The 13154-nt window shown below is 34.6% G+C and overlaps 1 protein-coding gene across 6 annotated transcripts in view; it reads left to right on the forward strand.

The window, feature by feature from the left end:
* Nucleotides 1–13154, forward strand: part of SLMAP (sarcolemma associated protein) — a 174798-nt gene that overhangs the window by 125496 nt on the left and 36148 nt on the right. For all 6 annotated transcript variants that reach the window (XM_012638376.1, XM_012638386.1, XM_012638393.1 and 3 more), the window contains 3 exons: nt 7228–7287; nt 12377–12457; nt 12745–12804. In XM_012638376.1, the coding sequence (XP_012493830.1) occupies nt 7228–7287; nt 12377–12457; nt 12745–12804 (201 nt within the window). The remainder of the gene's footprint in view (nt 1–7227; nt 7288–12376; nt 12458–12744; nt 12805–13154) is intronic.

Here is a 13154-nt window from a genome sequence, read left to right on the forward strand (position 1 = left end):
TTTGCTCTCACATAGAAATTGCCATATTTGGAATAATGCATTGAATTGGTGTTGTTTGTATGAATGAATGTTTACTTTTCATCACTCTATGAGGTCAGCCTCTCTGAACAATCTCAGTATAACTCTGATTACATTATTCTACTTGAAGCAGATTTTTGGATTTTCTTTCTTTCTTTTTTTTTTTTGGTTTTCTTTTTTTAACTTTTTTCCCTCTAAGCCAAAGCAGTTTATTTACGGTAAGAAATGGACAACATTTTTTGTGGTTCCCTGCTCATAGTAGGTTATATCCTTGTTATAGGAAAACTCTCAGTGTAAGCTAGATCTTGCTAATTTTTTTAATTTCTTTTTCTTCGAATAGTTTGTCCAATCTAGGATATATTGGAGGGTTGGTTGATTGTACTGATCATTTCCCCAGTCAGTCAGCTTTCTAACTTTTCTACCACATTTTCTCCCAGTGTAACTGTACAGGTGATAGTCTTAAATTCATGGCAACAGTGTTTTGGTATGTAGACTGTTCCTTTTTTATAAAAATGATCTGTTTCTATATTCTTGAAATTGGTCCCTTTCATTTCATTTTGAATCTGTCCTTAAAATCTAAATCCTTTTTCCCCCCTCTCTGTTCTTCCTTCTTAAGTTTTAGAGCAAATAACTTTGGAACTGATTTTATTCAAAGGCTTCTTGCTTTAATTTAATTTTGCTGCAGAAACAAATAATCTTATGAAAGTCTGTATTATTAAAGTTGCCAGAGTCTGTCCTATAAGGTTCCAAATCTCTCTTTCTGCTTTAACTGCTGCTTTCTGAAGGGAAATTACATTGCTGGCTTTACGTTGAATGCTGATTTTAATTTTTTTACTTTGTATCTTGATGTTAATTCTAATCTGTTTCTTTGAGGTGTTTGCCTTTAATGGCCTTTTCGGTGACTAGCTCATTTCCATTTATGATGTTTAGAATTGGATCAGAGGCATCTTGATGTGAATCATGACTCAGTCTCTTACTGGCAGTATGATTCTAGGCAAATTAACCTCTTTAAACCTTCATTTATAAAATAAGATGATAGTACCTACCTCATAGGATTATCATGAAAATTAATTGAGATCATATTTACTAAATAAGTAATGTCTGGCACACAGAAATACACATTAATTAATAGGTAGAAAACACATTGGGAGGTGGGGGGTTGGAGAGGTATTAGTGGAAGCTTTGCATGATTACCGATATGCATGCCATTTGAAAAGTTTGTTCTCAGACACATCATTTTGATGTCCTAGTCATAACATTTTTTTAATGAAACCCAATTTTGAGATTTAGAAATATTTTCCAGGTTGGCAATAACAGCAACAGATTGTCTAATTCTTTTATATATTATCTACTCCTCTCTTTTAGTCAGTTTAAGATTCCTAGGCAGCTGACATCAGTATCAGACAGTCCGTTTCATTTGGGTTTATCTTCTGCTTTAGCATTTCAATTAATTATAGCTGTCAGGTAAGGAAAAGTTTCGCTCTTTAGCTTTAAGAACTCAATCCAGTCTTGACACACCTGTGCTCCTTTTGAACTTCTTTTGAATATATTGTTTACATTGTGCTTCCTTTTGATTTTGTGCCACATAGTAATATAGTTGGTACATAATTTATTTCTGTCAGCCATAGTTGGTACATAATTTATTTCTGTCAGCCAAGAAATAAATTTGGTTCTCTTCTGTTCAGTCTTTAGCAAGATTTGATAGTTTTTGCAACTCCTATTCATTGTATGTTTTCTGACTAAACTAAATGCATAGATGATGGTTCTTAAACGTTGTTAAACTTAATTAAACTGTCAGTTCTATTTCTTGGTAGGTTCCCTACAGATATGCCTGCACATATATTGATATATCAGGTGCCAGTTAAGAATGTTTATAGCAGCATTATTCACAATAACTTAAAATTGGAAACAACCCAAATGACCTTCAGTAGTCAAATAGATATAGTATTCCATTTATATAAAGTTTGAAAACTCTAAAATTATATTATTATATTTAGTCATGCATATTTGGGTAGTTTGCCTAGAAAGAAATATAAGAAATTAAATACCATGAAAGAATCAGGGTAGTAATTACCATTATGGGGGAAGGAGGGGTTTGATTAGAAAAGAGAATGTATAGGGCTTTGGAGGTTGGTGGAAGGTTTTGTTTTTTGACTTGAGCTGTGGTCACACAGACATTTGCTTTGTAAAAATTTATTAACCTCTACCTTTGTGTTTTATTCTCCTTTTTGTGTGTTAAGTTTTCATAATAAATACAGTTTAAAAATATGGGAAAATGAATAATAATCTCTCTAGAGTATCCCTCAAAAAAGAGAGTTTTAGAAAAGAAAGCCCTTTATCATTCAGTTGTGCCATGGTAGATAGCTCTTTCAATACTTACAGTTAATCATTATGTGAAAGTTCTCTTTCTGAGTCTCTGAGGAGGGCAGAGTCAAAGACAGAGATCTCAGATCTCCTTCTTTTGATTGCATGTGTTACACTAGTGACTTCTAGTACTCCCAAAGCATTGAGGTCTCCACACCAAGTTGAGACTCAATAGTTAGGGGCTTTATTTTTTTAATGATATATTTTTTCTTAATCCTTTAATTACAGACTACTAGTGATTCCCCAGATTTGATAATATAACCTTAAATAATTTCAATAGTGATGATAATAGTAGCTACTTATTATTTAGCACTTATATACCAGTACTGTTCAGAACCTTTTACATATATTAACTTATTTAATCCTTAGTTTTTTAGGATGAGGAAACATTCAAATCGTTTTTCTAAGTTTGATCCCTTTACAAATAGATGCTCAATTCATTCATTCAACAAATATTGATTAAGCATGTACTGTGCATGTACTGGGCATTATTTTAGCTTTTGAAGTTTTATAAGTGAACAAGACAAAGAAAGCTTTGCCTTCATGGAGTTTACATTCTCTTGAGGAGACAAAAATTAATAAACTAATAACATCTTCAGTGATAAGTCCACTGAAGAAAAATAAAAGAATATAAGGGGATAGGGAACGACAAAGGTAGTATGTGGCTGCACAGAGATGGGACTAAGCTGAGTGAGTTATGCATGTATCTGGGGAAAGTTTGCAAGATGAAAACTATGTGAAAACCCAAGACTGAGATTGGAGTTTTAGAACAATTCAAACACTTTTTTTTAAAAAAATGAAAGGTCAGGTCATAAATATTTTAGGCTTTGCAGGCTGTAAGGTTTGTGTTACAACTAAACTCTGCCGTTGTAGGGAAAAACAGCCATGAACAATCTGTAAATGGATAGACGTGGCTGTGTTCCCAAAAAATTTTTACTAAACAGGCAGCAGGTTGGATTTGGCCCTGTGGGGCTGTAGCTGACTGACCCCTGGGGTAGATCATGTGGACTTTGTAGGTCATGGTAGGCACTTCAGATATTTTCTGAGGGTGAGAGTTTTGAGCAATAAATTACAATCTTCTGATGTGTGCTTAATAATTTCTAAAACAGGTTGGCACTTAGATCTTCAACATACTGGAGAAAGGCTAAAATGGCTTTCAAAGTCTGTTTCTATACTATTTTATTATTTGCATTTGCTACATTCATGTAACAGGCATTTGTGAATACCTATTATGTGTCAGAATCATATTGAGAATTAAATTATTAATAAGATACTTCCCTACTTTCACTAGACCCTAAACTCCTAGATTTTTCTCATTTATCCTGGTAACCCATGGGGAGTTCCTAGCACTGTGCCTGGTGCAAAGTAAATATTTGAAGGAATGAGTATATCACCCAAGGAGTTCATATTATATTGGAAAAGATAGACATAATAGATAATCGCTGTGTACCTTTGTAGAGATATGAATGAAGGGCTATGGAAGCTTAGAGAGGAGAGATCCCAAATATATGTAGGAGAAAGAAAGAGAAGAGAAGAGAAGTTTTAGACATGGTGAGATTAAGTCCCTGTGGACTATCCAGGTGAAGATGTTTGGCAAATAGTTGGACAGTAGGGTTCTGGGGCCTAAGAGAGAGCCCTAGACTTGGCATCAGCATTTAGAAATTATTCAAGGTAGTCAAAGCCATTAAAAAAGAATTTTTGCTCTTGACAGAAATCTTAAAGACTAACGCATATTTAGATTATAGTCAGAGGGAGAGAAAGTCAGTGAAAGGCTAAGTAGGAAGGAATGAGCAAGCACATAGAAGAAGTAGGAATAAATGGTATCCTACAAGTCAAGTTTCAAAAGGGAGGCAGTAAACCTGATTAAGTATGGTGAATGGACTCATTAATAGTAAAAGGTTATGAAAGGCATTAAGGTCACAAGGACAAAGAGAATGGGAGAGAAGACTAGCAAATAATAGATGTCAACAAAATTTTGGAAGATGTAAAATAGATAATTGAGTGGTGAGAGATTTGAGTTTCTGTTTTCTCTTTTCTAAAGGCATGCAAGGGGGTGAAGAAAACCCCAAAAAAGCAAGTTAAAACTGTGGCTCAGGCTGGGTGCAGTGGCTCATGCTGTAATCCTAGCACTCTGGGAGGCCGAGGAGGGAGGATTACTTGAGCTCAGGAGTTCGAGACCAGCCTGAGCAAGAGCGAGCCCCGTCTCTACTAAAAATAGAAAGAAACTAGCCAAAACAACTAAAAATAGAAAAAATTAGCCGGGCATGGTGGCGCATGCCTATAGTCCCAGCTTCCCGGGAGACTGAGGCAGGAGGATCGCTTGAGCCCAGGAGTTTGAGGTTGCTGTGAGCTAGGCTGACGCCACGGCACTCTAGCCCAGGCAAGAGAGTTAGACTCTGTCTCACAAAAAAAAAAAAAAAAAAAGAACACCAGCGATAAAGCAAAGATTGTGGAAATTTCCAGAGATAAACAAAGGTCATACTATATTAGTCATAGTAAACTAAATTATAGTATAGCAATAAATAAACTCTGAAATCTCAATGGCTTAATTCAACAAATACTTGTTTTTCACTCATGTCCATGGTGTGGGAGAATACTCTGTTCCACATTGTCGCTGAGGGATCTAGGTTGATGGAGTCTGTCTTCTTACAGTGTTGGCATCTCAACACACAGTTTCTAGAGTTCCTATAGTGGGGTGTGAGAGAGTTATAGAAAACTCCTACTTTCTTAAATGGTTTGGTCCTGGCTAGCATCATTCCTGCTAGGGAGTTGAGATACCACAGTCCTTCCAGGTGCCCAGAAGAGACAGAAAGACCAGGTGTTGCTGAGCACAAGAAGTCTCTGTCATGCATACTGAGGAATAGGAGTGAAACTGTCATTAAACTCGCCTTCTAGTTGGAAGTTAGAAGATGGTGGAACAATGCTTTCTAAATTCTGAAGGAAAATTATTTCCTGTAGAATTGAGTATCTAATCAAACCATCAGTCAAATGTGAAAGTAGAATACTAACATTTTCAGAGAAACAAAGTCACAAAGCATTTACCTTCTGTTCATCCCTGTTAGGAAATTATCAGAGGATATATTATACTAAAACAAGAGAATAAAAAAACAGGAAGAGGAAGATTTAGAGGGGGCAGGGAACTTGGCCAGGATACAGCCCAGACTGAAACAGGAATATTAAAGGACTGGGGGAAGGGAGGATAGGATAGATAACGTGAAAAGATTACCTGCTGTGTTTGACAATATTGAGAGTTGTATGGTTCTATGAGAACTTGAGTTGTGTTTGAGATAGATATATAAAAAATTAGTAAAATAAAGCATGAGACATTATAAACTCCAGGTATGCTAAATGTATAAGAAGATAAATATAACTATAGCATATTTTATGACTAGTAATATAAAATAATTAGTCAACATAAATACTTTTTATAAATTGACAAAATATAACTCTTAGGATGATAGATTATGAGAGCTTAATTCTGTATAAGAGATTCAATAAATGTCTCAAATGGAAAAATAAATCAATATATTATTTAGAAATGTAAATAACAGAAGAAATGGCTAAGCGTTAGTGCTTCTGGGAAGTGAATTTCAGGAATGGAGTGGAGTAGGACAGCTTACGTTATACATCTTGCAGCACTAATGCCTTTTGAAATGATCTAAAACTGTTACTTTGATTTTTGGTTTTAAGAAGGTAAGGGCAAAGTGCCACATACCATGAAGAGCCTATAAGAAATAAAATTAGAAGAAATGAAAATTAAGAAAAGGAGCCATGGCTTTGGCAGACAAGAGAGTATAATGATCTTGGGGCAGTTTCAGTGGTTGGGTGGTTGGTGTAGACCATGTTTCAGTTACAGTTGCTTGAAGATTAAAAGAATAGAAGAAATTGTTTCACATACTGCAAAGGAATAAATTGAAAGAGACCAACTGACATACAGGATTAAATAAGGGGATACAGAATAGATACATTATCCTCCTCAGTGAAATGCAGAATATGAAAATATGACTTTAAATAAATTATGAAGAAGTATCATGGTCAAGCGAGGTGGCTCACACCTGTAATCCTAGCATTTTGGGAGCCTGAGGCAGGAGGATCGCTTGAGGCCAGGAGTTCAAGACCAGCCTGAGCTACATAGCGAGACCCCGTCTTTACAAAAAATAGAAAAAATTAGCTGGTCATGGTGGCAGCTACTCCAGAGGCTGAGGCAGGAAGGTGGCTTGAACCCAGTTTGAGGTTACAGTGAGCTATGATGATTCCACTGCGCTCTAGCCTGGGTAACCCTGTTCCGTCTCTGCCCCGACCCCCCCCAAAAAAACAAGAAGTAACATTATACATTTACAGAGGATACCTCATAAAACAAAACAAAACAATTTTTAAAAATTTATTTTCAATAATTCTTCTAAAATGATTCATTTTACTGAAATATGTTACCTATGCATCTCTGCTGATTATATAAACTATCGGTATAACATAATTTTTATTACATCTTTATTTGAGTAAAATATCTTTCAGAATTCCTTTATTTCAACTTGATTTAAAAAGGATTGCTTTGTTTATTTCCTCTGAGTCCTTTATAAAAAGGTCTAGACTTTTTAAATAAGTTGAAATCTAATGAAATTATAAGGCAAATTGGCTCCCTATCTCCAGTTTTCTGCATTAACCTGATTGCTCTGTCGTAGTTTGAGTTCTCTTAGTTCCCCTTCCAGGTTCAAGTTTTTGTTCAAGCTTGGTCATAGGAGTAATGTTATCATCTTTAAATTTGGTCATGGAATGTGTTACACTGCCCAGCTCAGGGAAATGCTGCTCAGTTTGGGCTTGGATAGTAACGTTTGTTTTCCTTGGCAGAGAAGCTGATCGTCGAGGGGCATCTAACCAAAGTGGTAGAAGAAACAAAGCTTTCAAAAGGTTTGTTTTTTGGTTTTTCTATAATTTTTGACAGCTCTTTTGAATAATGAAGGTTAGTGTAGACTTCCAGGAGTATAGTATTTGAAAGTTAATGTTTGGTATAGGTTTCTTTAGGTATTAAAATTTTGTTGCGATCTCTCTGTCTGACTTCCAGTTGTATTTTCAGCTTCAATCTCAAAGTTTTAATCAAACACTATGTAAATCTTTTCTGGTACAACCTAAGTGAAGAATACTTACAGTTCTATTTGGGGGATTACTGTACCTTTAAAATTCCTTATGATATTTAATATTTTATTTTTGGCATCTCAGTTTGATTTCAACAAAAGTAATGTCTTTTGTGAATGTAGAATCTTCTTGTATTTTATAATGAATAGTCCAGTAATTGCCCAAAGGAGTTTATTGTGTTAATTCTTTTTGTTACAATTGTCAGACTTAGGGAAAAGTGAGTTTTAAAGCATCATATTGTCCAGTCTCTTTTATGCATAGGGATATTAGGCAGATAAATTTGGTAAGATGTGTTCATTATCATAATAGAACTTTCATCAGACTATACCAGTATAAAATTTAAAATTAGATTTACAATCCTTTTGGTCAGTTAAAACAAGTGATAAAAGGGTGAGATACTTAATTCTGTTTTATTAAAGGAATTGGATCCATTTGGCTTTTTAAAATATTTAAAAGGATAGTGTTACTCCAAATATCTGGTGACTTCCATTCTGAATTTTGTGCATGGCAGATGCCATATTTGGGGAAAAAATGCATAGAATACGCATCACTAATACTGTTCTGGCAAACGAGCATTGAGACTCAGAACGGCGAACTATTTTTAGTACATATGGCAATTCATTTCATCTTATTAAAGTGAGATGAGAACAGACTTTAAAATAGCTTCTACTTCACCACCTAAATACCTATCAGATTAGTTGGTTGAATAGCTAGCACTAGAAGTAGAGCCTTAAAGGGGGAAAAAATCAATGCTTATTTAAAGAAAAGTATCTTGCTATCTTAGTGCTTCTGTTTAATGCATACTGAATTAAAATATATTTGCTTGAAATTATGTATCATTATTGTAAAAGTTTTGTGCAATATTCCTGATTTCCTTTTAAAACCTAGCTATAAAATAGATATTGAAAGTTTTAAAGAACATGTTTTTTGATCCAGCAATTCTACTTCTAGGTTTTTATCTTAAGGAGCAAATTGGACAAGTGTGCAAGGGTGTTTGTTTCAGTGTTGTTTTAAAAGCAATAAGAGGAAAGCCTAAGTGTCCAATTGTAAAGGCATTTATTAAGTAAATTATGGCAAATAAGTTTGTGCAAGTGAATAGAATACGTCTTTTAAGAATGATAATACAAATATAAGTTTTATATAATCTAGGGATATTTCTATCAGTCAGCATTGTACTAGCACTTTTCATAGTTAACATGCACAGATATGCAAATTCTTATAACAAACTAGATGGCTGAAATAAGTTACATTTTAAATGTTTTAAATCTGGCTATAAAGTATTTTCTTTTGGATTTGTCTAAATTTTCTTTTTTTAGTGCTTTCATTGGTGGGATTTTATTTTTTGAATTGAAAATATCAGTTGTTAGAACAGTTACAGCTGTTACCAGTCTTAATATTCCCTCTAGAGGCTTCACCTAATGCAAAATGTAATCATAAGTGATATATACTTTAAGCCCTAACTCAATTTGCAGTCATTACATGTCTACAGTAGCCTTGGGGGTAGAAGTAGAAAGAATATGAGTAGATAATTCTACCACTAACTAGCCATATGCCATCAGGCAACTTCCTTTAATTGTTTAAACATCAGTTTCCTCATTTGTGAAATGGGGTAGCCAAGATCTAACTTGTAGAGTTGTTGTGGGAATTTAATGAAATAACTGCTTATAAAATAGGAGGCACTATTCTCATGTCCAACAAATGTTAATTTTTCCCTGTCCTGATCCTTAATCTTGCTTTCTTTCCAAGTAATGGTTCCAGTGGTATAGGAAATGGTCTATGGCTGGTATATTTGTTTTGTCCATCCACAATTATGTATACTCAAAGATACAGTGAAATAGTCACCTCGTGTTACAGGCGTCCCAATTTGGGAACAGTTTGAGTATTGATGTTGGTAGCTATTCTTCCATTTCCTTCTGTATTACTGTTGATATGTATCTTAATAATTAAGTACTGCAGAGACAATGAGTAATAACCTTCTAATACGGGAAAGTTAGGAGCTGCTTCATAACCGAAGAAGAGGTGTTTTGGAAAGAAGTAAATACTCTACCATTTATTTATTGGGTCCTGTGTTTCATTCTTGCCTCCATATACTAACTGTAGTATCAGGATACAACAATGATGGATCATGACTTGACTTGCTAAAAACTTGCCTTCTTATTCAAAGCAGACATGTGCCTTTAATCAACGTTTTTTTTTTTTTTTTGAGCACCCATTATGTACTAGTCACTGTCCTGTGCACAGGGAATATAGCAGTCAGTTAATGAAATATGCAAAAATCCCAGCTCTCATGAAGCTTACATTCTAGTGAGATCTCGATGGAAGGTTTGGCCCTACCTGTAAGGCAGTTTTACCTTCCTGGCTAATACTGTAAATATAGAATAAAAATTCCTTCTAAGCTAGAAGAACACTTTTGAAAATACACTCTTACTTTTACTTCAATATCTTGATTATAAAATTGCCAAAAATATTAAAATCAGTGTAGAGTCATTTTCCTATTTTCCTTTTTATTCTTCTAGAGTGGTTTCATTTCTATCCATATATAGAAATTAGATGTATTAGCCTGTTGTATTTGTGATTGTAACTTTGTGATCAAAACTAGAACATTCATGGCCAGGCGTGGTGGCTCACGCCTGTAATCCTAGCACTCTGGGATGCCGAGGTGGGAGGATTGCTTGAGGTCAGGAGTTCGAGACCAGCCTGAGCAACAGCAAAACTCCCATCTCTACTAAAAATAGAAAGAAATTATATGGACAACTAAAATATATAGAGAGAAAAAAATAGCCAGGCATGATGGCACATGCCTGTAGTCCCAGCTACTCGGGAGGCTGAGGCAGAAGGATTGCTTCAGCCTAGGAGTTTGAGGTTGCTGTGAGCTAGGCTGACGCCACAACACCGTTGCCCAGGCAACAGAGCGAGACTCTGTCTACAAAAAAAAATAGAACATTCAGAAATGTCTGATGATAGCACATTATGAATGCAGCAGGGGTCACAGATTAGATTCCCCTGGGCCTCCATGGTTAGTGACTTCACTTCTAGTCTGAGCTCCCTGTCTCTTAGCAGTTGGCCTTTGACTACATATGGCAGTGAGAAAAGAAGCAAGAGACTTCTTGCAATTCATCACTCATTTCACAAGTTAAGCCACAAATTCTAGGGATGTTCTTATATGGAATAACTTTAACAGGTTATACTTTAATGTTGTATTAAATATTTTGATGTTTAAAATGTTTCCGATTTCTTTCAAAATGGAAAATATCTCTTAATTTAGTTGATTGTAAAACAATTCACTACAAAATTTTCAAACAATGTATGACTATGTGAAGTTTGAAAGTAAATGTCTACCATGTCCCTACCTCCAAAAATAACTATTGATATCACTGTTGTAGTTCTTTCCAGACCTTGAATAAATACATGCAATTAAAAATTCATAGCTAAATATATGCTGTTCTTAATCTGCATAGGGTTATATTATACATACTGCTCTTTAACAGACTTAATTTTTACTTAGTAGTAAGTATATCAGGAATATTTTCCATTTAATAATATTTACTTCATTTTCCCATAATGAGCAATACTGCAATGTACATTCTCATATATACCATAAGTAGTCTATTATTTCCTTAGGAAAAGTACTAGAAGTGAGTATGCACATTTAAAATTTTGATACAAATGCATAATATTATAAAAGATAATTATATGCTTAGTGAATTTATAATCTCACAGAAATAAGATATATATGTATATATATATACACACACAGAATGATACAAATTAGAGCATGATTAATTTTTTAAAAAAAGAGAGAAGATGTAATAAAAAGGAGCAGCATGCTGGGGAAATGAATATTTCCTTAGAGGTGATGAGGCTTAAGCTGTATTTTACAGAATGAATAGGCCAAGTAGGGCCAATGGATGTTGAGGTTAGTGAAATATCAACTCAGACAAAGAATTACAGGCCATAATGAGTTGGCATGCCCAAGCCCTATAAAGAAGCTGGTATGACTGAACCAGAGCTCCTGTCGGAATTAATGCAGGGACCAAATTATGGCTAAATTCTGCCATGTAAAGCTTGGTTGAGGCCTCACAGAAAATAGGGAAATGCTATAGGGTTGTGGTTCAGAGAAATGACCTTATATGCAAATGACCTTATATCCTAAAGAATGCCTTTACAGATGAGGATCTGGGACCTAATTAATCGCCAGTCATCTTTAATGAACTGTTGGGGCCTATAATTAGGATTTTTGAGGGCAATTAGTTGAAAAGTAGGCCTAAGATGTCTACATTGAACCAGACAGAAGACCTCTTGCGAATAATTTCAACACTTTTTTAAAAAAACTTTTCTCTCAATGTGATTTAGGTATGATTATATTATCTTTAGAAATTATTTTCTTATTTTAAATGACACTTTTATAACAAACTGATTTTTTTAAAGAATTTTATTATATGAGTATAAATATTACTAAGGCAGCCTTTTAGCTAGTGTTTTTATGTAATAGAGCCTCTTTTCATCATCTTTATACAATTTTCACGTTGTCCTGGGAATTTTACTATATTTGTTGCAGTTCTCTGAATACTTTAGCAAAGCCTGCTTCATTTTTGTTTCCAGTTGGCAAGTGAATAGCCTTGAACAAAAGCCCCAGCCCTCTGCACAGCAGACACAGCCCACATTATAATTTAATGAGCTACATGTAATAACCCCATTCCATTTTGGACAAGGGTAGTGAAGAAGTAAGAAATTCAGTGACTTCAATTAGTTATAAAAGTTCTTTGCATATTAATAGATTTTGAGCATTCATAACCTGAAGCCGTTTTATTGACATAAGATATTTAATTGTAACGAGATTTTACTTTTATTTTTTTCTGGGTAGAAAATCAGGCAAGAGCAAAGGAATCTGACTTATCAGATACTCTGAGTCCAAGCAAGGAAAAAAGCAGTGACGACACTACAGGTGAGTTTTAACCTAATGTTTGCAAATCTGCAGATGTTCTTGGCAGTTTTAGGTATATAGGTTAATGGGGTGGAGATTTCAAAGTTTATGCTTGGGGAAAAAGCAGTGCTTCCATTTATCAAGTCACTCCCTTGAATCTTAGATATTTTGTTAAAACTACTTTCAACTCTGCAAATATAATAGCTGTATAAATTCCAGTTACTTATTTAGATAATAGCTTACTGATACATCTGAGTACTATCTATAATTATCTTCTTTTCTCTCTCTCTCTCTCTCTCTCTCTGCAGACGCCCAAATGGATGACCAAGACCTAAATGAACCTCTTGCCAAGGTGTCCCTATTAAAAGGTATTTTAACATGTTTTTATAACATTTTAAATCAGGGCATCAGATCACCCTTTACCACAAAATCTGTTTCATATATTCTGTGTAGTTTTAAGTTTTAGTTAAGAGATTAGAATAGGCTCTGTAATTGATATTGGTGCCCAATGCTTCAAACAAAAATGTTTAAATTGCAGAATAATTTGGATCAATCAAGATTATGCAGGGCAAAGTGGTAAGTGGTAGAATGTGAAATGTAGCTGTGTTTTTTTTTTTTTTTATTTCAGCATATTATGGGGATACAGATGTTTAGGTTACGTATGTTGCCCTTGCGTCCCCCCTCCCTCTCTAATGTTGCTGTGTTTTTTGTTTACCCT

This window comes from Propithecus coquereli, unplaced genomic scaffold (assembly GCF_000956105.1).
Source record: "Propithecus coquereli isolate 6110/MARCELLA unplaced genomic scaffold, Pcoq_1.0 Scaffold1, whole genome shotgun sequence".
In the NCBI taxonomy this organism is placed as follows: Eukaryota; Metazoa; Chordata; class Mammalia; order Primates; family Indriidae; genus Propithecus; species Propithecus coquereli.